The sequence below is a fragment of the Ictidomys tridecemlineatus genome, chromosome 6 (genome assembly GCF_052094955.1).
Source record: "Ictidomys tridecemlineatus isolate mIctTri1 chromosome 6, mIctTri1.hap1, whole genome shotgun sequence".
Taxonomy (NCBI): Eukaryota; Metazoa; Chordata; class Mammalia; order Rodentia; family Sciuridae; genus Ictidomys; species Ictidomys tridecemlineatus.
The window spans coordinates 76,507,333-76,534,042 of NC_135482.1; the positions used below are offsets into that span (position 1 = coordinate 76,507,333).

The 26,710-nt window shown below is 39.1% G+C and overlaps 1 protein-coding gene across 9 annotated transcripts in view; it reads right to left on the reverse strand.

The window, feature by feature from the left end:
• Positions 1–26,710, reverse strand: part of Bicd1 (BICD cargo adaptor 1) — a 235,010-nt gene that overhangs the window by 116,586 nt on the left and 91,714 nt on the right. For all 9 annotated transcript variants that reach the window (XM_078014918.1, XM_005334045.4, XM_021732232.3 and 6 more), the window contains exon 2: positions 22,463–22,675. In XM_078014918.1, coding sequence (XP_077871044.1) covers positions 22,463–22,675 — 213 coding nt within the window. The remainder of the gene's footprint in view (positions 1–22,462; positions 22,676–26,710) is intronic.

Here is a 26,710-nt window from a genome sequence, read left to right on the forward strand (position 1 = left end):
AAAAATGTCTTAATTATTCATTAACTGTGTATAGAGTTATTCTTGGACGTGAAAAGAAATAAAGTGCCAGGCGCAGTGGCGCACACCTGTAATCCCAGCAGCTCAGGGGGCTGAGGCAGGAGGATCGAGAGTTCCAGGCCAGTCTCAGCAACTTAGTGAGGCACTTAGCAACTCAGCAAGACCCTGTCGCTAATAAATTTTTTTTTAAAAGGGCTGGGGACGTGGCTCAGTGGTTTAATCCCAAGTACCAAAAAAAAAAAAAAAAGAACAGGGGTCCTCAGGCCTAAGAATTGGACAAATCAGACCATTTTTAGCTTGCAATTTAGTATATTGTGTGGGGAAGTCCATCTCCAAAAGCGGTTACAGCACAGCACCAACAGTGTAGTTACACTTCATAGGAATTCTTCATAGGAACTCAGCCTTCTTCACTATCTTAGTCTGTTTCACACTACTATAACAGAATACCAAGACAGATAATTTATAAAGAAGATAAATTGATTTCTTCTGGAAGCCAGGAAGTCCAAGAGCATGGACCAGCATCTGGAGAGGGCTTCTATGCTGCGTCAAAACATAGTGGAAGGCATCACAAGCCCGCTCAGGTCTCTCTTCCTATTATAAAACAACTAATCTTATCATGGGGCTCTATCCTCACGGCTGCATCTAACTCTGATTTCCTCCCAGAAGCCCCGCCTCCAAATACTGCCAACACCTAAACTTGGAGATAAAGTTTCCAACATCTGAATTTTGGGGGAACCCATTTGAACCATAGCAATAACCCTGACTTCTACTCATTTCAGGGACAGATTGCTAACAGCCAATCAATTTCAAGGTCATCTAAGATATGCACAGAATAAACAAAGGACCTGGTGTGAAGTCTTTAGAGAGATTTCTCTTAGACTAGAGAGCTGAGTGGTGTACACCTGGATGTTTCCCATAGGACATTAATTCAGGTGTGTACATGGAGGATACCAGCCAAGTACTTCCTGCTCTGATTTTGGCAATTGCCCCAGGGGGAGCAGCACTCTGGCAGAGAAGTGCCTTCCCATATCAGAACGAATTGTATATTCATTTTATTCCCTGAACAGTGTGATATAGGTGGACAATGCCTTGCACATTCTGCAATTTCCAGCAATGTCTGGCACAGTATTTGCAGAGTAGGTGCTTAACCGGATGGTCATTCCTGAAGGAGACATTTTATAGAAAATTAAAATATACACAGAGTTTCCATCTCTCTATGCCAGCATCTGGAAACTTGTGGTTACATATGACTCTCTGCACGTACACATGGAAAGCATTTGCCAACTCAATAGTATTTCTCTCAATCTGAAGCTTAATGGTGGATTTGTCCATCACAATAAGAGGGTAATAACACTGTCTGACCTTGGAGTGACTCATTGCCCTTCTCTGCTGACTGGCCCCAGGCAGAAAGGGCAATACAAAATAAATGAATGGGTGAGTACACCGCAATGAGATGGGCATCACCGATTCTACTCTTCTGAATCCAATCAACTTTTAATATATCTTCACTCATTGTCCTAATAACACATGTCCCATATAGATTGAGATATGATAAAGAATTGAGTATTAGACAAAGTTATATATTATTTCTTATTCCTCTTTTTTGAAACTTTTTTTAAATTGATATAGAATATGCATGTCCAATAGGGGATGGTATAACCCCTGTGGAGGACTAAATAATGGCCCCCACAGATATTCAGGTCCTAATCCCTGGAACCTGTGAATGTCACCTTAGGTGGCAACAGAAACTTTGTAGATGTAACTAAGGAATTTAAGATGGAGAAATTTTCCTGGATTAGCTGAGTAGGCTCTAAATGTAATCACAGTGCACCTCTAAGAGGGGAGGAGAGGGGCGTTTGACACAGAAGAAGGCAGTGTGATGGGGAGACGAGACACCATGCTGCTGGCTGGCTCTGGATGACAGAGAAGTGGCCATTAGACAATGAATACACTGAGAGTTGGAAAGGCTGTATACACTTCCCTAGCACCTCCAGAGGGCGTTTGGACCTACCAGCACCTAGATTTTAAACCAGCAAACTGCAGACTCTGGCCTCCAGCACTTAAGAGAGAAGTTTGGGTTGTATTTAAGCCACAAAATTTGTAACCCTTTGTTTGTTACACCAGCCGTGCGAAACTAATACAGTTCCAAACAGGTCAAGATGGATACTTTGAGAAGCCAGAACTTTCTTAGCTATTATAATGGTTTGTGATCTTCTCAAGCTCAAACTGTATCTCAGTCTTCATTTATTTGACAGGAAAAATTAGGAGGAAAATGTCCAAAAATGCTCCTTAAAGAGATGACAATGCAGGGCTGGGTTTGCAGCTCAATGATAGAGTGCTTGCCTAATATGTATAGAAGCCCTGGGTTCAATCCTCAGCACTGCGTATGTATAAATAAGTAAATAAATAAGTAAGTAAGTAAGTAAATAAAGGTCCATTGGAAAATAAGAAAAAAATATTTAAAAAAAAATGACAATCCAAAGAAAGGTTGTAAGGGGGGATAGGAAGGGCAGCAGAATAGAATAGACATTATGACTGCTGTATGTATATAGGTGACTCTATGACCAGTGTGATTCTGCAATCTGTACAAATAGAAAAATGAGAAAGTATATCCCAATGATTCAAATACAAGATCATTGTAGTGTCATGTGTAGCTAATACAAAATAAATAAATAATAAAATTTTTTAAAAAAGAAAGGTTGTAAATTGTTTCATTGGCAAGTACTACCAGTGAGAGTGATTCAAATACGATGCAACAATTTTATTACTCATAAGACTCAAGTTTCATTATTATTAATTGTTGGGGTAAAGAAGTTAGTCAGAATTTTTTTTTTTTTTGTACCGAGGATTGAACCCAGGGGTACTTCACCACTGAACCACATCTCTAGCCCTTTTATTTTTTATTTTGAGGCAGGATCTCACAAAGTTACTTAGGGCCTCAATAAGTTGCTGAGGCTGGCATCAAACTTGCAATCCTCCTGCCTTAGCCTCCCTAGCTGCTGGGATTGCAGGCATGAGCCACCATGCCCAGCTCTCATAGGTGTTGTTTGTTTTTGTTTTGCAGGCATGCTTATGTGTTGTATGCATGTCTGTGGGAGGATGTACTAGGAATTTAAAATAGGGGCACTCTACCACTGAGCTACATCTCCAGTCTTTTTATTTTTTATTTTGAAACAGGGCCTCACTAAGTTGCTGAGTCTGGCCTTCAATTACGATTCTCATGCCTCAGCCTCCGCCAATAGCCTCTTACATTCTTTTATATCTTTCTTTTGTTGTTGTTGTTTTCTTTTTAGATATACATGACAGTAGAGTGTATTTTACACTCTACTGTATTATTATACACACATGGAGTATAACTTCCCATTCTTGTGGTGGTACATGATATGGAGTTACACGGGTCATGTATTCATATATAAGCATAGTAAAGTTATGCTTGAATTATTCTACTGTCTTTCCTATTCCCATCCCCCCTCCTTTCTCTTCATTTCTTGTTGTCCAGTCCAATGAACTTCTATTCTCCCCCCCAAACTCCTTATTGTGTGTTAGCATCCGCATATCAGAAAGAACATTAGGCCTTTGGTTTTTTGGGTTGGCTTTATCTCTTTTATTTTAACTCCTCAATTAGTTATTCAGAAAAAGCTTGCTGACCACCTCTTCATACCAGTAGCAAACATTTACCTAGTGTTTAAGACAGATACTCTCTTATATGTTCTATATTAATACACTGTAATAATTTTGCCTAAATAGTGTCAATCTATTAATATTCATGTCTAAAAACAACGGTAGAGGTACACTGTATACCAAAATACTAGGAATCTATTCTAGATTCCTATAATCTGACACAGACTAGGTCTTTATAACCTGTGATAGCCTCAGAAGAGATGTATGGTTACAATTCTGCTTTTTGAAAAATTATTTTAGTAAAACTAAAACCCTCTCAGGAAGCTATTTCTAAATAAGCACTTTTAGGGCTGGGGTTGTGGAGTGCTTGCCTAGCATGTGTGAGGCACTGGGTTCAATTCTCGGCACCACATAAAAAATAAATGAAATAAAGGCATTGTGTCCATCTATAACTAATAAAAATATCTTTTAAAAATAAGCACTTTTAATGTTATTGAACAAATGATATATAAGCCAGCTAAGTAGGTAATCAATATACAGACTTTCTTCTGGGATGCACAGTATTTTATTTTAATTCAGATTCAAAGTTAAAGTTTCTATTAATACATCTAGTATGATTCAGGCCACAGGGTTTATTTTTGAAATATCTTTGTATAGCCTGAGATGTATGTAAAAATTCATTATGATAACCCAGCTCACTACTTAGGTTGCTTAAGTATAAGCTTCCCATAACCTTCAAGAAATTAAGTCCTGAGTGGCTTTGGGTATCCTTGATTGTGAGATTAAGCTATAAATTCCCTTAGGAGAATTAAATGCCTGAACAGAATCTTAATCAGCCTGGACCTGCCAATTGGGATGTTCTTTGGAGATAGAGGTCAAGAAGTTTAAAAAAAAAAAAAAAAAAGATTAAAATTGTCCACTAAGCGTTCCAGCTAAAATGCTGATCACATTCCTTCTCCTTCTGCTCAGGCCGTGCAGGGAACAAAATCTGAGCCTGGGGTGGGCGAAAAAGTTTGAAACAGAATCAAGCTATTTTTAGTCCAACAATCAATGTGTGCTAAATGGATTGTGCATGGATCTTTATTCTTATGTTCCAAGAGGTAGAAATGACCCTGTTCAAAAGATAAGAAAGGGAAGGGAAGGGAGAGAGGGAGGGGAGGAAATAAATGCTCGTGTATATGCTGAGTATGCACCGCACCGTTCTATAGTTTAAAGGGTGGGCAGCCTCTTACTGTTCTTTATTCGTAAATGGTGAATGATGATTAATAAAAACTTAATCATGGGCTAGGGTTGTAGCTCAGTGGCAGAGTGCTTGCATAGCATGTGTGAGGCACTGGGTTTGATTCTCAGCACTGCATATAAATAAGTAAAATAAAAGTCCATTGACAACTAAAAAATATTTAAAATTAAAAAAAAACTTAATGACCTTGAATAAAGTAAAGGGGCTATGCAAGATTATTTAAAAACAGATTTTTTTTAACCTGTGTCAGCTCCAGTGCTTCCATTTCTACAGCATGTCCTGAGCAGCGCATTCTCACTATTTCTAACTAGAGCTTGACCCTTCCTGGCGGTTTTCCACTTAATTCTCCATTTGGCACTGGTTTAATGACTAGCTATCACACAGCAAGTTGATATAACTGTCATATCAGGCCAGAAGTCTATGGCCCTTCTCATTGTCTAATGTAGAGATAAAATAGTCAAAAACAATAATACTATTTTGAATCTATGTCCAAATCATATTCAATACCGGGATGTTGGGAATTTTTAAAATATGCTTAAGTTTTTAAAGTTTTTCCCTCAAATATTTGGGATCATGAAGATGCAAGTCCTTATTACTGCCATATAGTAATAATACTATAATGCTAAAAAAATGCCAAAAATATGTCTGAATGAAGATGAGAAGACATCATTTTGAGAACTATTAAAAAGCTGTTGTATTATGTCTCATCAACACCTATAATAAACTAACTTTCCAAATAATTGGAAAAGGCATTTCCCATCCTTATTATTAGAGAAACTCAATGTGCATGCTCCTTATAACGATGCCTGCATTTTATGGCTGATCAATACTCACAGCTCTCTGGGCATATGGGATTACAGCAGGCAACGCGATGACTTCACAGATCTGCAGGATGTGCACCTCGCCTTCCTCTAATGGAAACCTGAGTCTCCCCAGGGACGCTGTTTCCCTCACATCTCTCCCAAGTGCTGACCGTTTTATTCCTGAAGTCCCCCTACCACTGGGCCCGGAGGCAGGAGTGCTGCCCCTTTTACCCCACGTGGCTCTTCTCTGAGATCCTCCCTCACTCTCCCTGAAACACTTTAAGTCTCGTGGCATCAGATCACATCATCCTCTACCTAGCCCTGCTGCTGAACCAGGTCTTCAGTCCCACCAAACGTCCACTCGTTTCCCTGCATCCTCTCCAGAACTTCTGGTCTTGATTCTGGGCAACCTCAACATGCACACTCCTGTAGGGATCTTGGCTGTCCCTGCAGTTCTCAACTTGCTGCTACTGGGGGGCGGGAGGACATTTAGGAGGTGGAACCCTGTGGGAGGTTTTGGGACCTGGAGGGTGTGCCCTCACTGGGGGCTGTGAGACACTGTTCTCTGCCTCTTTCTTTCACTTAGTTTCCTGGCCATGAGGGACGGGTTTTTGCTTCACTGTGCACTTCTGCTATGATGTGCTATGCCTCCCCCAGAGCCCTGAGAGCAAGATGTCCACCTAGTCACAGACTAGAACCTTCAAAACTGTGAGCCAAAATAAACCTCCTCTCGGAAGTCAGAGGTGATCTCCCTAATGACTCCGGGTGTTTGTAACAGTGACAGAAAACTGGCACAATGCATACAGATGGCCTCATTCCTGCAGTTCCTTTCCTTGAGAGCTCTTCTCTTTCTGGTGTCTTTCCCGGGCAGAGACCTTAGTGACCCTCTCTCCAGGTCGCAATAGCCCACGTCTCCTTTCAAGTCCCGACACCTCCCCAGCTTTCCTCTCCACTGCGGATCTGTCTTCCCACTTCAGTGAGGTGACTGAGGCCAGAGGAAGATGACTTACAGGCTCTCTTCTTCTACGTCTCTGCGTGGACCAGCCTCTGTATCCACATATTCTGCTTTCCCAAGCATTGCCACAGGTGAGATGTCCTTGCTGACCTCCAAAAGTAGTACCACCACTTTTTTTTTTTTTTGGTGGGGGAGGGTACTGGGGATTGAACCCAGATATGCTTTACCACACGGAGCCACATCCCCAGACACCTCCCCACCTACTTTTTAAAAATTTTGAGGCAGGGTATCACTAAGTTGCTTAGGGCCTCCATAAGTTGCCGTGGCTGGCCTTAAACTGGCAATCCTCCTGCCTCATCCTCCGGAGCAGATGGGATCACAGGTGCGTGTGCCACGCGTCTGGCTAATCCCTTCACTCTTGTACCAGATTCCATACCTCTCTCTTTTGCTTAAGGAAATCAATTCCTCCACACATTCTTCCCTTTTCCTGGTACAGGCTTAAAGTTTCCCTCTCAGTGGGTTGCCCCTATCAGCATTCACATAGGCTGCTACTACTTCCCTCTTAAAACAGACAGAACAAGAACCAACTTGCCCTTGAGCCCATTCCATCTCCTGGCACCTCCTCTGTTCCTTTCATCCTCTTTACAAACACCAATGAAAACACTGTTTCTATTCTGCTTCCAGTTCCTCACCTTTTATTTCCTTGTAAGTCCCTCTCATCAGGCTTTTGTTCCCACCATCCTGGGGACATGCTCTCACGGGTAACCAGTGACATGCTGCTAAACCAAGGTCAACTCCAGCTCCTCATCTTGTTCGCCCTGTGGGCAGCGGCTCTCTTTACTGGGCTGGCAGGAGCCATTCTCTCCCCATCCCTCTCTACCTCGCTTACTATTGATTTTTAGTTCCTTTTGCTGGTTTCCCTTCTGGTCCCCCACCTCTTGATGCTGAGGGGGCCCAGAGCTCAGTGCCTGGGCCCTTTCTCTTTTCTATCTACACTTCTGTCTTTAATGATCTCACCAACGCCATGACTTTAAATAGCATCTGTCTGCTGACAACTCCAAGATTTACAACTGGACTCCTCGGCCTCTCTCTGGATTCTAGGTCCTTCTCTCCCACTACCCATCCACATCTACACCTGAGGACCTCGTAGAAATGGAAAACTTGACATGCTCAAAACGGAGCTTCTGATTTTCTGTCCATCCAACCCATTAGAAAATGCTGACTCCATTCTCAAAGATGTTCAAAATATGACTCCTGTTCCCCACCTCCACCTGTCCCTGTGGCCCAAATCACCGTCTTCTCATATCACGGATGGGTCATCTGTGATAATTCCCACCTGTATCCTGGCCCCAACAGTCCCATCCCTCCTGTCCTCAACACCGTTCCAGTAATCGTGCAAAGTAAAAGCCAAACCCCTGTCAACAGTATGTAAGGCCCTGCAGGATCTGGCTTCCTATTTCCTCTTTTAATCCATCATGCCAGAGTGGTGTTGGTGAAGGGAGAGGTGCATAGATCAATATAAAAGGACGCAAAGTCCAGAAAAATACCCCCATAGACGTGGCTAGTCCATCTTGTCAAAGGTGCCAAGGCAATTCAACAGAGAAAAGGTGGTTTTTTAACCAATGGTTTCTGGAAACATTGGACATATATAGGCCCCCCACAAAATGAACTTTAACGTGAACCTCATACTTTATACAACGATTAACCCTAAGTAGATCATAGATCTACATTTAATACTACAAGGCTTTAGATGAACATTTAGGAGAAAATCTTCATGACTTGGAGATAGAGAAGGATTCTTAAATCTGACACCAAAAGCACAACATGCGAGAAGCTTGTTGTTTTCAGTGCTGCATATTGAACCCAGGGACGTGGACATGCGAGGCAAGTGCTCTGCCACTGAACTATATCCTCAGCCCTCAAAATAAGTCTGTTTTGTTGTATACGTTAGATTTTTAATCACAATGAAAAATTTTTTCTTTGTGTGCCAATATTGAAGGGCCTAGTGGAAGATCCTTAGGCTAGCTGGAGTTATACCCTCAGAAGAGACTGTGGGACTCCAAGCTTTTTGGCTTCTTGTTAGGTAATATAATTTCTCCCCCTAGCAGGTGTTCCTGTCATCTGCCAGGAAGTCCTCACCGGAGCTGAGTGGTGCCAGTACCGTGCCCTTGAGTCTCTAGAACTATGGTTAAAAACTCTTTTATTTAAAAAGTAGCCTGCCGCTGGCATTTTGTTACAGTAATGAAGAACAGACTAACACACGGCAGGAGACGCTTTTAAGAAAATGAGAAGATAAGCTTCATACTGGGAGAAAAATATTTGCAAATCACATCTGACAAAAGACTTGTTTTTCTTTTTTTTTTCTTTTTTTTTATTGGTTGTTCAAAACATTACAAAGCTCTTGACATATCATATTTCATACATTAGATTCAAGTGGGTTATGAACTCCCATTTTTACCCCAAATACAGATTGCAGAATCACATCAGTTACACATCCACATTTTTATGTAATGCCATATTACTAACTGTTGTATTCTGCTACCTTTCTATCCTCTACTATCCTCCCTTCCCTCCCATCATATCTTCTCTCTCTACCCCACCTACTGTAATTCATTTCTATCCTTGTTTATTTTCCCATTCCCCTCACAACCTCTTATATATAATTTTGTATAACAATGAGGGTCTCCCTCCATTTCCAATTTCCCTTTTCTCTCCCTTTCCCTCCCACCTCATGTCTCTGTTTAATGTTAATCTTTTCTTCCTGCTCTTCCTTCCTGCTCTATTCTTAGTTACTCTCATTATATCAAAGAAGACATTTGGTATTTGTTTTTTAGGGATTGACTACCTTCACTAAGCATAATCTGTTCTAGTGCCATCCATTTCTCTGCAAATTCCATGATTTTGTCATTTTTTAGTGCTGCGTAATACTCCATGGTGTATAAATGCCACATTTTTTTTTTATCCATTCATCTATTGAAGGGCATCTGGGTTGGTTCCACAGTCTAGCAACTGTGAATTGTGCTGCTATGAACATCCATGTGGCAGTATCCCTGTAGTACGCTCTTTTAAGGTCTTCAGGGAATAGTCCGAGAAGGGCAATAGCTGGGTCAAATGGTAGTTCCACTCCCAGCTTTCCCAGGAATCTCCATACTGCTTTCCAAATTGGCAGCACCAGTTTGCAGTCCCACCAGCAATGTACAAGAGTACCCTTTTCCCCATATCCTCGCCAGCACTTGTTGTTGTTTGACTTCATAATGGCTGCCAATCTTACTGGTTTTTATTTGCATTTCTCTGACTGCTAGAGATGGTGAGCATTTTTTCATGTACTTGTTGATTGATTGTATGTCCTCCTCTGAGAAGTGTCTGTTCAGGTCCTTGGCCCATTTGGCGATTGGGTTATTTGTTATCTTATTGTCTAATTTTTTGAGTTCTTTGTATACTCTGGATATTAGGGCTCTATCTGAAGTGTGAGGAGTAAAAATTTGTTCCCATGATGTAGGCTCCCTATTTACCTCTTTTATTGTTTCTCTTGCTGAGAAAAAACTTTTCAGTTTAAGTAAGTCCCATTTGTTGATTCTTGTTATTAACTCTTGTGCTATGGGTGTCCTATTAAGGAATTTGGAGCCCGACCCCACAATATGTAGATCGGAGCCAACTTTTTCTTCTATCAGATGCAGAGTCTCTGATTTGATATCTAGCTCCTTGATCCACTTTGAGTTAACTTTTGTGCATAGTGAGAGGAGGGGATTCAGTTTCATTATGTTACATATGGATTTCCAGTTTTCCCAACACCATTTGTTGAAGATGCTATCCTTCCTCCATTGCATACTTTTAGCTACTTTATCAAATATAAGATAGTTATAGCTTTGTGGATTAGTCTCTGTGTCCTCTATTCTGTACCATTGGTCCACCCGCCTGTTTTGGTACCAGTACCATGCTGTTTTTGTTACTATTGCTCTGTAATATACTTTGAAATCTGGTATCGCTATACCTCCTGATTCACACTTCCTGCTTAGAATTGCTTTTGCTATTCTGGGTCTTTTATTTTTCTATATGAATTTCATGATTACTTTATCTGTTTCTACAAGAAATGCCTTTGGGATTTTGATTGGCACTGTATTAAATCTATAGAGAACTTTTGGTAATATTGCCATTTTGATGATATTAGTTCTGCCTATCCATGAACAGGGTATATTTTTCCATCTTCTAAGATCTTCTTCTATTTCTCTCTTTAGGGTTCTGTAGTTTTCATTGTATAAGTCTTTCACCTCTTTTGTTAGGTTGATTCCCAAGTATTTTATTTTTTTGAGGATATTGTGAATGGAGTGTTTTTCCTCATTTCCGTTTAAGAAGTTTTGTCGCTGATATACAGAAATGCCTTTGATTTATGCGTGTTGATTTTATATCCTGCCACTTTGCTGAATTCGTTTATTAGTTCTAGTAGTTTTTTTTTGTAGACCCTTTTGGGTCTTCTAGGTATAGAATCATGTCATCTGCAAATAGTGATAACTTAAGTTCTTCTTTTCCTATTTTTATGCCTTTAATTTCTTTCGTCTGTCTAATTGTTCTGGCCAGTGTTTCGAGAACTATATTGAATAGAAGTGGTGATAGAGGGCATCCCTGTCTTGTTCCAGATTTTAGAGGGAATGCCTTCAATTTTTCTCCATTCAGAATGATACTAGCCTGAGGCTTAGCATAGATAGCTTTTACAATGTCAAGGTACTTTCCTGTTATCCCTAGTTTTTCTAATGTCTTGAACATAAAGGGATGCTGTACTTTGTCGAATGCTTTTTCTGCATCTATCGAGATGATCATATGGTTCTTATCTTTAAGTCTATTGATGTGGTGAATAACATTTATTGATTTCCATATATTGAACCATCCTTGCATCCCAGGGATGAATCCTACTTGATCATGGTGCACAATTTTTTTGATGTGCCTTTGTATCCAATTCGCCAGAATTTTATTAAGGATTTTTGCATCTAGGTTCATCAGAGATATTGGTCTGTAGTTTTCTTTCTTTGAGGTGTCTTTGTCTGGTTTCAGAATCAGGGTGATGTTGGCCTCACAGAATGAATTTGGCAGAGCTCCCTCTTTTTCTATTTCCTGAAATAACTTGAAAAGTATTGGTGTTAATTCTTCTTTAAAGGGTTTGTAAAACTCCGCTGTATACCCATCCGGTCCTGGGCTTTTCTTGGTTGGTAGTCTTTTGATGGCTTCTTCTATTTCATCCATTGAAATTGGTCTGTTAAAATTGTGTGTATCCTCCTGACTCAGTCTGGGCAAATCATATGACTTTAGAAATTTATCGATGTCTTCACTATCTTCTATTTTATTGGAATATAGGTTTTCAAAATAATTTCTAATTGTCTTCTGTATTTCTGTAGCATCTGTTGTGATATTGCCTTTTTCATCCCATATGTTAGTAATTTGAGTTCTCTCTCTTCTTCTCTTCGTTAGCATGGCTAAGGGTCTGTTGATCTTATTTATTTTTTCGAAGAACCAACTTTTAGTTTTGTCAATTTTTTCAATAGTTTCTTTTGTATTTTGTTGATTTCTGCTCTGATTTTAATTATTTCTTGCCTTCTGCTACATTTGCTGTTGTTTTGCTCTTCCTTTTCTAGGGCTTTGAGATGAAGTGTGAGTTCATTTATTTGTTGGCTTTTCCTTTTATTGAGGAATGAACTCCAGGCGATGAATTTCCCTCTTAAAACTGCTTTCATTGTGTCCCATAGATTCCGATATGTTGTGTCTGTATTTTCATTTATCTCTAAGAATTTTTTGATTTCTTCCTTTATGTCTTCTGTAACCCATTGATCATTCAGTAACATATTGTTCATTTTCCATGTGATGTAGGATTTTTCCTTCCTTCTTTTATCATTGATTTCCAGTTTCATTCCATTATGATCAGATAAAATGCATGGTATTATCTCCACCCCTTTATATTCACTGAGGGTTGCCCTATGGCATAATATATGGCCTATTTTTGAGAAGGATCCATGTGCTGCTGAGAAAAAAGTATATCCACTTGATGATGGTTCATATATTTATATATGTCAGTTAAGTCTAGGTTATTAATTGTGATATTGAATTCTGTAGTTTCTTTATTCAACTTTGTTTGGAGGATCTGTCCAATGGTGAGAGAGGTGTGTTGAAGTCACCCATAATTATTGTGTTGTTGTCTATTTGATTCTTGAACTTGAGGAGAATTTGTTTTATGAACGTCGCAGCACCATTATTTGATGCATAAATATTGATAATTGTTATGTCTTCTTGGTGAATGGTTCCTTTTAACAGTATATAATGTCCTTCCTTATCCCTTTTGATTAACTTAGTCTTGAAGTCGATTTTATTCGATATGAGGATGGTCACCCCTGCTTGCTTACGAGGACCGTGTGCGTGATATATTTTTTCCCAACCTTTCACCTTCAGCCTGTGTATGTCTTTTCCTATCAGATGTATCTCCTGGAGGCAAAATATTCTTGGATTTGTTTTTTTAATCCATGTTACCAGCCTATGTTGCTTTATTGGAGAGTTTAAGCCATTAACGTTTAGAGTTACTATTGATATATGGTTTGTACTGCCAGCCATGTTTGATTATTTATCTTTTTTTTAAATTTAGTTTGTTTCTCCATGATTATCTTTCCCCCCAGACCTCTGTCATTACCGAGGCACTTCCCACTGATGGTTTTGGTTATTGTTTTTCATTTCTTCCTCGTGTAGTGTTTTGCTCAAGACGCTTTGCAATGCTCGTTTTCTCGTTGCAAATTCTTTTAGCTTTTGTATATCATGAAAGATTTTTATTTTGTTGTCGTACCTGAAGCTTAATTTTGCTGGATACAGAATTCTTGGTTGGCATCCATTGTCTTTCAGTGTTTGAAATACGTTGTTCCAGGATCTTCTCGCTTTCAGCGTCTGTGATGAAAAATCCTTTGTTATCCTTATTGGTTTACCCCTGAATGTAATCTGCCTCCTTTCTCTTGTAGCTTTTAATATTTTCTCTTTGTTCTGTATATTGGATATCTTCATAACAATGTGTCTTGGCGTTGGTCTACTGTGATTTTGTGTGCTCGGTGTCCTGTATGCATCTACAATTTGTATATCCGTTTCCTTTTTTATTTCTGGAAAGTTTTCTGTAATTATTTCATTCAGCAGGTTACTCATTCCCTTGGTTTGAATCTCTGTACCTTCCTCTATCCTGATGACTCGTAAGTTTGGTTTTTTTATGTTATCCCATATCTCTTGGATGTTTTTCTCATGATTTTTTAACCAGCCTTTCTGAGTTGGCTAGATTCTTTTCAAGATGATATATTTTGTCTTCATTATCTGATGTTCTGGCTTCTACTTGCTCCACTCTGTTAGTGATACTCTCAATTGAGTTTTTAATTTGATTTATCGTTTCCTTCATTTCTAGAATTATTGTTTGATTTTTTTTAATAATCTCTATCTCCTGAGAAAGATGCTTAACTTCTTCTTTTATCTGTTTATGTAATTCATTTTCAATGTGTTCTTTCACTGTTTGGATTTGCTGTCTCGTATCCTCTTTAAGGTTGCATTCCATCTGATTAAGGTGTTCCTTGAGTTCTTTATATGACCATTTTTCTGGTGACTCTAGGTCCTCCTGAATATTTAGGCTGTCCTTCATTGTTTGTACTCCTTTTCTTCCTTGCTTTTTTATGGTGCTCATGTTACTTCTTGTTCTGTTTGACTGCTGAGTTACTGTTTACTCTTATAAATTTATTTGATGCTTTGGAGGAAAGATATTAGAAGGGAAGGGAAGAAGTCACAAAAGAGAATGAGAGTAGCCAAGTGGAATTCAAGGAATGGGGAATAAGAAAATTGAAAAGAAATGAAAAGACAAAAGAGAAAAAATAGAAAATAAAGAAAGAAAGAAAAAAATTTTTTAAAATAATAATGATAATAAAAAATGAAAATTAAAATTTAAAAAAAAATAATAAAATGATTTAAAAAAATTAAAAACAATAATAAAAGTTAAACAACAACAACACCAAAAAAAATGAAAATGAAAGAAAAAAAACCCAAATTAAAAAATAATAATAATAGTAATAAATGCAGTCATAGAGTTCGATTAACTTCTCTTCCAGTAGGTGGCGCTGTGCCCACTGGGCCAAGCTTCTCCTCTCAAGAGGTGGCAATCAGTCACTGTGCAGCAACTCTTCCTCCCAGACTGGGCGGGTCTCCAATCCTGAGTGTCTAGGGCCTTCTCTTGTGTTTCCTCGAGCCAGGCCCCGCTCACCTGTGACGCTCACCACAATACTGGCTACACGCCAGGTCTGCTGCTCCTGGGAGCCCTGTTTTCATGAACGCCTGGGCACACTCTCCCTGTTTGCCTCCCTCAGACCCTAAGTTTGTAGAGCTTGGGGCTGAGAACGCCCAGCGAATTTGCTTGCCCTCCGGTAGCCACGCCCCAAGTAGCTGGTGCAAGAGACCTCAGTTGTCAGCACTGGTGGGAGTGGTAGCCGGGAGTTCTGCGCCGCAAGTCCCACGCCACTCCTGATTCCCTCGGTCTGGCTATCGCGCTCAGGGGAGAGCTGGGAGGGGCCCTTAAGGTTTCCCCGCTGTGTGGAGAGGGATGGCTAGGGGATTACACACCTGTCACCGCTGGTTTCAATGAAGTTATCTCCTCCGCCCGTGACGTCAGTTCTCTGCCATGGTGGTATCCCATGCAAATGGTGACCGTTCATTCCCTTTGCTGGGTGACCAATGCAATGGGTGGGTCCGGACTGTCTCTCCCAAGCCCCATTTCAATCCTGTGGCCACTGCCTATGAAGGCTCGTTGGCTTTTACCTCTGTAAGTTCAGAAGGGCCGACCAGTTATTTCAGCGGGATCGTTAGTGCTGAGTCACCAGAAGCAGGCAAACCGGAACTTGAATGCAGCCGATCCGGGCTCAGTGTGTGTTCTGAGAGGCCCAAACTGTTGGCCCCAGATCCACGTCAGCTCAGCATTGCCTAGTATCCTGAGCAAACAGCATTTAGACAGTTTACGACTCCCTATGCCCACACAGCTGGAGAGGTCAGAGACTTGATCTCTCCACTCCCGCCGCCATGTTGGATTGACCTGACAAAAGACTTGTATCTAGAGTATATAAAGAATTCTCAACATTTCCATAGGAAAAGAAACAACTAAATTAAAAATGGGCAAAAGCCTGAACAGACACTTACCAAAGAGAATATGTAAAAAGCAAAGAAGCCCAAGAAATAGTCAATATTATTATCCATTGTGAAAATGCAAATTGAAATCACAATGAGATACCACTACATGCCTACCAGAGTAATAATAATTAGAAAATACTGACAATACTGAGTGTTGAAAAGGATAAAATCTGGGCAACAAAAACTCTCGCGCAATGCCAGGGGGAGTGCAAAATGGTACAGCCATGCTGGAAAAGATAAACACACCTTACCATTATAACCTAGCGCAACCACTCTCTAAGTAGTTACCCTGGAAAAATGAACACTTATGCTCACTCAAAAACATAAATGTACACGAATGCGTACAGAAGTGCTACTTATCACCACAAAAATCTGAAAATAACCCACATTTCCCTCCATAGGTGAATCAATTAAACAAACACAGTAGAATGCTACCCAGCAATAAAAAGGACTGGACTTAATGGATGCAAGGACTTAAATGAATCTCGAGGGCATGATGCTGACAGGAAGGATCCATTTTCAAAAGATTACATACCATAAGATGACGTTTTTATGACATTCCTGAAAAGACAAAACTAGTGGTGACAGGGAAGAGCTTGTAGGCTCTCAAAAGCACCTAAATGGCGTCTGGCTTCACCACAGGCACCAAAGATGTGGAATGAATGAATAAATGTAGGACTGCAAAGCTGAAGATCCAAAAAGATTAAAAACCCAAGATGAATGTCTAAAGAGAAGCTCAACACTTAGGTCCAATAGCTCAAATTCTCAAGGATTTCCACCAGGCGGAAAGACAGCCCATGATGTCATGTTTTTTTGGGTTTTTTTTTTTGTTTGTTTTTCTTTTAAATCAGGCACATGTTTTAAAGAGACACTGCATGTCTGTCTGAAAACCAGGATGCTAAGGCATCCTGAAACCTGCCACATGGGGAAGCACTAATAATGGATCTAGATATGTTTAGTCTGAAAGAGAAATGACGAGACAGCTCTTTCCAAATATTTGAAATTGCTGAGCATGGCCTAAAATTGTCAAGTGAAATAGAAAACAACAACCACAACAAATATTCTCTGTAGTGCCAGAGGCTAGAGATATGGCCAGCTGGTGAGAAGTACATGGACCAATTTTCCCTTAATAAAAAGAAGCAGTTTAATAATTAGTGCCGCCACACAACGGGACAGGCAGCCTTGGAAAGAAGGCAGAAGACAGGGAATGAATAGTAATTTATTTTATTATTTTTAAATTTTTATTTACTGATTGATTGTGGTGCTGGTGATGAACCCAAGGCTTTCCACATGCCAGGCAAGCACTCTACCCCTGAGCTACAGCCCAAGTCCACGAACAGTGCATTAGCATGGTCATAGCACCTGTCTTCTCACCCAGGACTTTCAAGCTAGCATTGCCATCTACATGTTGTAAGTAAGGAAACTAAAGCTTAAAGAATACTACAGTTTAGGTAAGTGTCCCCCAACAACCTACATGGTATATAAACTCTTGGTCTCCAGCTTGGTGCTCTTGAGAGGTAGTAGAGACTTTAAGGGGCCAGGTGGGACACCTTCTAGTCATTGGGGGCATGTCCTTGAAGGGGGTAGAAGAAGAGCCTAGCCCCTTAGTGTCCTACTGTTTTTGAGTCCCAGTCAAGAGGAAAGGTTCTGCCCAATATCACATACTTGGCCACTGGTACAGCTAAAATTCACACAGGGATGGCTAACTTCTAAAACATGTTCTTTCAGTTTCGTTTAATTCAATCTGACTCAATAAAAATTATTTTTAAATTTTAATTTCTAATATCTGATTTTGGTTAGCCTTGATGTTGGGGATACCAAGGTAAATGATAGACAAAATATAGTCCTTTCTTTGAAAGGGGCTCACAGTTTCTCTTTGCCATAATTCTGGAAGAGTCTGAATAACAAATATATGGCCATTTAGGGATGTTAAAGAAATATTATTGTTCTGGGAGAAGTATTTACTAAATAACCATTGCAGTTCCTTCCCATAACCAAGGATATGAGTTCCTTGTGGTAGAAGAGACATACTTTCAAAATGTTCATATAATGAATTTCTGGAAATTGGGTCACTGGCATATTATGAAATTTGATTTTTTTACTCCACTGAGAGAAAAACTGGACTTTCAAATGTGGTAAAAATCATATGGACTGAGGCTGGGGTTGTGGCTCAGTGGTAGAGCGCTCACCTAACACATATGAGGCACTGGGTTCAATCCTCAACATCACATAAAAATGAATAAATAAAATAAAGGTATTGTGTCCAACTACAACTAAAAAAAAATTTTTTTTTAAATCATATGGCGTAAGGGGCTGGGGTTGTGGTATCATTTGCCTAGCATGTGTGAGGCACTGGGTTTGATCCTCAGCACCCACATAAAAATGGGTCAATAAAATAAAAGTATAAAAAATGTTGCATCTGTTTAAAAAAAAACTTTAAAAAAATCATATGGAGTAAGCATCTTTTAAAATATAAAAGTCATATCCCACTAAAATGGGATTACAAATTAAATTATTGTCAAGCTAGGCACGTAGTATATGCCTATAATTCTAGCTACTTGGGAGCATGAAGCAGAAGGATTACAAATTCAGGGCCAATGTGGGTGACTTAGACTTTACCTCAAAAAATGAAATGAAATAAAATGAAATAAAGGGCTAAGAAATACAGCTCAGTGTAGAGCATTTGTCTAATATGCAAGAAGACCTAAGTTCTTAGTCCAGTACTGCAAAAAAAAAAAAAAAAAAAAAGTTTAGCTCTTGTCTTGGTCTATTCTTGCTGCTAAAACAAAATACCTAATGCTGGGTAATTTCTAAAGAACAGAAACTCATTTCTCACAGTTCTGGAGGCCAGACATCTAAGGTCAAAGCACCAGAAGCTGTGGTGTCTCGGGAGGACCCAGTCTTGACTCCCAAGATGGTGCCTTATTGCTGCATCCTCTGGAAGGGAGCAATGCTATGTCCTCACATGGCAGAAGGGCCAAAGAGCCTACCTAGTTCCCACCTCTTTTATAAGTGCTAATCCCATTATGAGTGCACTGTTCTCATGATTTCATCACCTCTTAATACCACCGCACTGCTGATTAAGTTTCAACACATGAATCTGAAGGAGACACAGTAAGACCACAGAAGCTATTGTGCTAATTCTCGATACATTCTTCAAGAATTTAATTAGTTTGAGCCAAGATTCAGAAGAGGCTGATGTGCTTTTGGCAGCTACCATGACAAGGCTAAGAGCGTATAGATCAGAGCCAGTTTTTTTTGTTTTTTTTTTTTTTTTGATTCTGGCTTGTCACTTAGTGCAAGTACATTGGACAAATATCTAAATGTCTCTTCAATTCACATGTCCCATTTTCCATTTTAGTAAAATGGGATAATATGCTCAAACATAGATACAGAATTCAGAACAGTGTCCAGTGCTCAATAAAGTTACTTTAAAGTACAGGCTGAATCTTACTTTTGACTTAATAAGTTTTTTGTTTATTTGTTTGTTGGTTGGTTTTTGCTCTGCCAGGGCTGAACAGAGGACCTCACACATGCTAGGCAAGCACTCCACCCTTGAGTTATACCCCTGGACCAATTATTCATTGTTTAACTCCAATCTGCTGCATTCCACCTAAGAGGTCTATCTTATGTGACACACCAATTCTGTTTAGAAATACTGATCCAAATGCTTTGTGTGCTTTGTAAATATTACAGTAAATTCTAACAAATGTTACTAAGCAAGCAGTAGGTAATATTAAAGGTTTAATTATCCTACTTTATGGTTTCATCAGTGTGGATTTTAGTTAAATTTAGTACAAAGAAATTGTTTAATTAACACTGTTCAAATAAACCTACTTCGGTTATCTCTCTTAGACCTAATACACTGAAGGTAGAAAAATGAAATCCAAACCTGTTTCAGTAAGCTCTGTTTAGGAACTAGAGTAATCTATCGCTTTATGTTCTCACCTAAGTGTTGCTACTGAAGAGAACACCGGGATTTTCCCCCCACTGTCTATTACTGATTTTATAAAATTAACTTCTAACTTGTTTAAGATTAACTTCTAATTTGATTCTTTGATTTGGATAGCTTTTTATTTATACTATCTATAATTTTAAATATTATTTAAAACAGTTTACCATTAAAGACATGCTTATAGTAAGGCTGACAAAATGTCAAATGTCTTAAAAATTGAGAGGAATATCTGAAAATCTAAGTTAATTTTTGACAGTTAAACATAGTCCTGAGGCCAAGGCAGAAAGAAAAGCATATTGTAATCCAACTGCCCAACCTGAACCACAATAGAAAGGATTTCCATGGTGGTAAATTCAGAGACATTTATCTAATGTTTCTTTAATCTAAGAACACAGATCTACATAATGAGTGATATCTTCATGGACTTTTATAGTGGTGTAGAAAATTATTAATGATAATAGCATATGCTTATTATGGACTTACTCTATGCCACTATAACCTTAAAACAAATTTTACCAATATCAGGAATATAAAACTTTTAGCAGAACTGAAAAAACTGATTTCCTAATACTTAATTAGGCAATTTTTCCATTTGACCTCCATACTTTCCTGTAACTACTATATATGCAAGACAAATTGACCTGGGAATTACACACACATACACACATGCATATATATGTAAAGCTAACATACTGCACACAACTTCAGAAGCTCACTTTTGCCAATACCAATGATCCTACTGAAACAAAGAGATGAGCCCTTTTAGTAAATACACATGCTTTCATTAATTATTAAATTCACACTACATCTGTCAAGCTGATGATTTACTAAGCTTTGGTTGTCCTTACGTATTTTTCACGGTCTATGATGCATAATTTTTCCAACTTATTGATGTCTCTTCCAATCACTATGTATCAATGAGTACAAAAAATAAATTAAGTTGAGCCTACAATAAAAACAAGTCTGAGATTTCAATTTAATATCAACCATCAAAAGTATGTTATGCACACCTTAATCTCAGTGGCGTGGGAGGCTGAGTGAGGCCAAAGAATTGCAAGTTGAAAGCCAGCCTCAGCAAAGGCAAGGTGCTAAGCAACTCAGTGAGACTCTGTCACTAAATAAAATACAAAATAGGGCTGGAGATGGGGCTCAGTAGTTGAGAGCCCTGAGTTCAAACCCCAGTATGCCCCCCAAAAGGTATGTTATGAGTTAACTAAAAATACATATAATTTATTTCTATTCTCCTTTTATAATACGTGTTCTGCTCTAAATGCTAATAATAACGTTGTTAAGGGCATCAAAACAACTTGAAGTCTGATGAAAAACAGTAGGCCCTAGAGATACAGTAATGCCACTAGATTTCAGCCTGTCAGAACATCAACAAACACACTTAGGAAACCAGGAAACTAACAAGTTTTTTTTTTCTTTCAATTACCTGACAAATCTGAATGAATATATTCATAGCCTAAATTGCCTTGAGCTGCTTTAGATTAAAAAAAAAAATGTATGTACCAAGCTATTCTCTTACTGCACACCAATTCTCCCAAATGCACAGAAACCTAAGTGTTCTCCAGGAATTCATTCAGGAGATCATGGTGCTCAGCAATTATCCAAATTGGGATCCTTCTGGTCCTCCCTTCTTCAGCTTTGGGTAGACCAAAAAGTCTGAATCAGTGGATCTTAAAATCAGTGGAACAACAGCCACAGCATCACCTGGGAACTTGTTAGAAATGCATATTCTATTACTAAGACGTTCAATTAAGGAACCCAGTTGGTTGTGGACCTAGCAGCTGCATGCCAGTAATTGCTGCATGGGTGTGAAGTGCTAAAAGACATCTGCACCTCTTCTACCAATTCCAGATGTGCATGCTGTCTGCATGTGTTGAAATATCACACTGAGCCCCATTAATATGTACAATTAATACATGTTAATAAAAAGTAACCTAAATTGCTGAAAATGGAATGATAGAATATGAAGTTTCCCAAAATGGCCTTACGGGGTTTAATGGATAAAGCTGCATTTGGTTATAAAGCTGCATTTGGTTATTTCTGTCCCCAAACTATCCGGCACTAAAGAAATGACCCTAGAAGTCTCAAAAGGATATGGTGTGTGATGTTGCCTTGTGAAGGATGATGAGGGTAGTTTGGTGGAGGCTCAGGGTCTGATGGAGATCCCCCAATCTAATTCATACTGGCTATCATTTGTTACCTTCCTTACAACCAGTAAAATGGATTGGGGTTCTGTATTACGAGACTCCATGGCCCTCAGAATACTCCCCTGGGATTCATTCCCCAGTGAGGAGCCTCTTGGGTTAACACTGCTGTCGTTTTCAGTTCACACTGCTGCAGAGGATTACAGCCCATCATTCTTCTCCACGTTGTATTAAAACAGGCAATGAAGGGAGGAAGTGCTAAGGTCACTATATTTTTTAAATACACCTTGGCAAAACTGTCAAGGCCATTCCTAACCCATAAAATTTTTAATTCTTGAAAAACAATAAAAGTGAGGAAAGCTCATCTCAGAGCAAGCTGCCATTTTGCTAAAAAGGCAGGAAAACTGCTAGCATCAGTATTACGTGCTTCTTGCTTAACACAGCTCCTTGGATGAAAGCAAAGGTTTTATTCATCTCTCGGGCAGAGAGCATTTTGTATTGTTTCTCTCTCCCACACAAGTATTGCAGGGTTTACTTGTTTACCTCCTTCAGATCCTGCACAATGGCCGTGAGCCTCTCATTTTCTGCTTGGACATTAGTGACCACAGCCCGGCTCTGTTTTAGTTCATTCTGCATCTCCAAGATCTTGCCCAGATAGTAAGCTTCCTTCGATGCAGACTCCTGCAGAAGTGTTTCCTCCCGAGTCTCACCATCTTCAGCAACTTTACGATGGATGGAGAAGGACTGCCCAAATGCCTATAGAGTATTTGGAAAGAAAAAAAATGCATAATGAAATATACCACAGCACTCTTAAGCAGACAGAAAATGCTTTGTTTGGCTTTGTGTATTAAAAAAAAAAAAAAAAAAAAAAAAAAAAAAAAAAAGCTATGCTGAAAGACCTCCAGAAGAAAAATAATAAATAACTAATAAAAAACATAGGTAACAATCTAATAGCTCTAATTTGTTCCTGAAATCCTTTTTGAATAATTCAAATCCTTTTGAGGGAAAAGGGTGCTGGAGATAAACCCAAAGCTTCTTGCATGTTAAGCACATGCTCTACCATGGAGCTAAAGCTTTAGTCCCTTCAAAACCCAATTTTAAGGAGAGAAAAAAAAAAATTTAAACATCTTGGAAAAATAGCTATGTGTTAAAGAAAAATTGAAAAACATTACTGTCTGTTTTATGTTATTTTTGTTCAGACAGATTCTATTGGAAAACACTTGATTGTTAATCAGTACATTAAAATTCATGTCACCTTTGTTCTAGAAAAATATCCCACAGCTAGGCACAGTGGTGCACACCGGTAACCCCAGCAGCTCCGGGAGGCTTAGGTAAGAGGATCACAAGTTCAAAGCCAGCCTCAGTAATTTAGCAAGACCCTAAGAAATTTAGTGAGATCCTGTCTCCGAGAAGTAAAAAACAAAAAAGGGGGCTGGGGTTGTGGCTCAGCGGTGGAGTGCTTCCCCAGCACGTTTGAGGCCCTGGGTTCGATCCTCAGCACCACATAAAAATAAACAAAAAAATAAAACTATTGTGTCCAACTCAAAATTAAATATTTAAAAAAAAGGAGGGCTGGGGATGTGGCTCAGTGGTTAAGCTTCTAGGTTCAGACCCCCGTAACCTCCCTCAAAAAAAAAAAAAATCCCACAGATATTTCCCAGAAAGAAAATAATAGCTTCACTAGCCTTCTAATACATTAGCCTAATGTCAGAACAATTATCAACAAGTGCCCTTCAAACAGAAAATCATCAAACAACATTCAAATGGCCCAGTACCACAAAGACATTGAAATGTAATCTCTGTAAGAAAACATTTATCTATTTATTTGTGCAGAAAAAAATCTAGGAGAATAAACCAGAAACTAAACAAGTTGGTTGTCTCCAGGGGATGGTGGGAAGGGGGCGAAAAGACTGGGGGAATGAAATGTCCTGGAGGGAAGAAGGGGCACAAGGCTTCTCCGGTTATGCCTTCTCAAATAGTCTGACTCCTAGCATGACAGTAATGCCTCACAAATACACACTAGAAATCAACCTCGATGTGCGGTGGAAACCCCAAATAGAACACAAATAGTATAAGACAAACCCAACTGTATCATAACTGAATAACAAAGTCACACCAGAAGGTATATGGAATAAAAATCAAAGCTTAGTATTTTATTTTTTTATTTTTATTTTTTTTAAAGAGAGAGAGAGAGAGAGAGAGAGAGAGAGAGAGAGAGAGAATTTTTTTAATATTTATTTTTTAGTTTTCAGGGGACACAACATCTTTGTTTGTATGTGGTGCTGAGAATCGAACCCGGGCCACACGCATGCCAGGCGAGCGCACTACCGCTTGAGCCACATCCCCAGCCCAAAGTTTAGCATTTTAGAAAACAATATTTTTACTATAAACTGTGAGGTTAAAGACAACATGGACACTGAGGGCAGTGCTGCACACCTGTAATCCCCATAGCTCAGGAGACTGAGGTAAGAGGTTTGCAAGTTCAGAACCAGCCTCAGCAATTTTGCAAGACCCTAAGCAACTCAGTGAGACCCTGTGTCTAAATAAAATATGAAAAGGGTTGGAGTTGTGGCATGTGGCTCAGTGGTAAAGTGCCCCTGGGTTCAATTCCTGGTACCAAATAAATAAATAAATAAATAAATTTTTTAAAAAATTTAAAAAAAAAGACAACATGGACTTCCTCAAAACACTATATAATCTAGCTGGTGAATTTGTTTTTCATAGAGATTATGAAAGCAATGTTTCTCATTGTTGGAGAAAGGAGCTGAAAATAAGGAAGGGAGAAATTGAGAAGGAAACTAGTGGTGGAGAAAGTTATCAGGATAAACATGCTTTAATAGGTAAATAAATATTCACAGATTGAGAGAGAGAAAGGCTTCTCAAAGGTATGCATATTCACACACACACACACACACACACACACACACACACACACATACTTCCCAGCTCTGTCAGCTGTGGGGCCCAGAAGCAATGGCATGCCAGTAGCAATAAGCACACCCAGCACCCAGATTTTGTTCCTCAATATCAATCTCCAAAAAAAAGAGAAAGGCTCTTTGGAAAAATTGGTCCTAGGGTTGGCATATCTGTGATAGCCAAGTACAATGAGCTTGGCATATCTGTGATAGCCAAGAGTAATAAAATGCTTTTTAAAAAACAATGGGAGGGCTGGGGTTGTGGCTTAGAGGTAGAACACTCACCTAGCATGCATGGGGCACTGGGTTCTATCCTCAGCATCACAGAAAATAAAATAAAGATATTGTGTCTGCCTATAATTAAAAAAAATAAATATTAAAAAAAACAATGGGGAGGGGCTGGGGTTGTGGCTTGCCTATCATGTGCAAGGCTCTGGGTTCAATCCTCAGTACCACATAAAAACAAATAAATAAAGGTTTTGTGTCCATCTACAACTAAAAAAATATTTAAAAAGATAAAAATAAAATCAATGGGGAGACTGGCATGGTGTCACACACCTGGAAATCCCACAACTCAGGAGGAAGGTCAGGAAGATCACAAGGTCATGGCCAGTCTGGTCAACTTAGTTAAGATTCTCTCTCAAAAAATATAAAAGAACTGGGATATAGCTCAATGATGGAGTGCTTGCCTAGCATGTGCAAGGCCCTGAATTCAATCCCCAGGACCACGTCTTGAGATGTGGTCTCACACTGGGATGAGAGTCTACATCTTGGGAGCAAATTTTTACCACTCCCACATCAGATACAGCACTAATCTGTAGGGTATACAAAGGACTAAAAAAGCTAACCACCAAAAAGACAAATAGCCCAATCAATAAATGGGCCAAGGAACTGAACAGGCACCTCTCAGAAGATGATATACAATCAATCAACAAATATATGAAAAAATGTTCAACATCTCTAGCAATTATAGAAATGCAAACCAAAACTATCTAAGATTTTATCTCACTTCAGTCAGAATGGCAGCTATTAAGAATACAAACTACAATAAGTGTTGGTGAGGATGTGGGGGAAAAGGCACACTCTTACATTGGTGGTGGGACTGCAAACTGGTGCAGCCAATATGGAAAGCAGTATGGAGAGTCCTTGGAAAACTAGGAATGAAACCACTATTTGACCCCGCTATCCCACTCCTTGGTCTATACCCAAAGGACTTAAAAACAGCATACTACAGGGACACAGCCATATCAATGTTTATAGCAGCACAATTCACAACAGCTAAACTGTGGAACCAACCTAGATGCCCTTCAGAACATGAAAGGATAAAGAAAATGTGGTATATATACACAGTGGACTGTTTTACTCAGCAATAAAAGAGAATAAAATCATGGCATTTTCAGGTAAATGGATGGAATTGGAGAATATAATGTTACATGAAGTTTGCCAATCCCCAAAAAACAAAGGTTTTCTCTGATATAAGGAGGTTGATTCATAATGGGGTTGGGATAGGGAACATGGAAGGATTAGGTGAACACTAGGTAAGGCAAAGGGGTGGGAGGGGAAGGGAGGGAACACGGGGGTAAAAAAATATGTTGGAATGAGATGGACATCATTACCCTAAGTACATATATGAAGACATGAATGGTGTGAATATATCTTGTATATAACCAGAAATATGAAAAATTGTGCTCTATATGAATTGTGATGCATTCTGCTGTCATATATAACAAATTAGAATAAAAACTAAAAAAATATATATATACACATATATATGGATTTGGAATTATTTGAACAATAAAATAATTATAATAATGCATTATAATCCACTGAATAAAGTAAAAATGCATGAGTACATATTGATATAATAACTGAATAA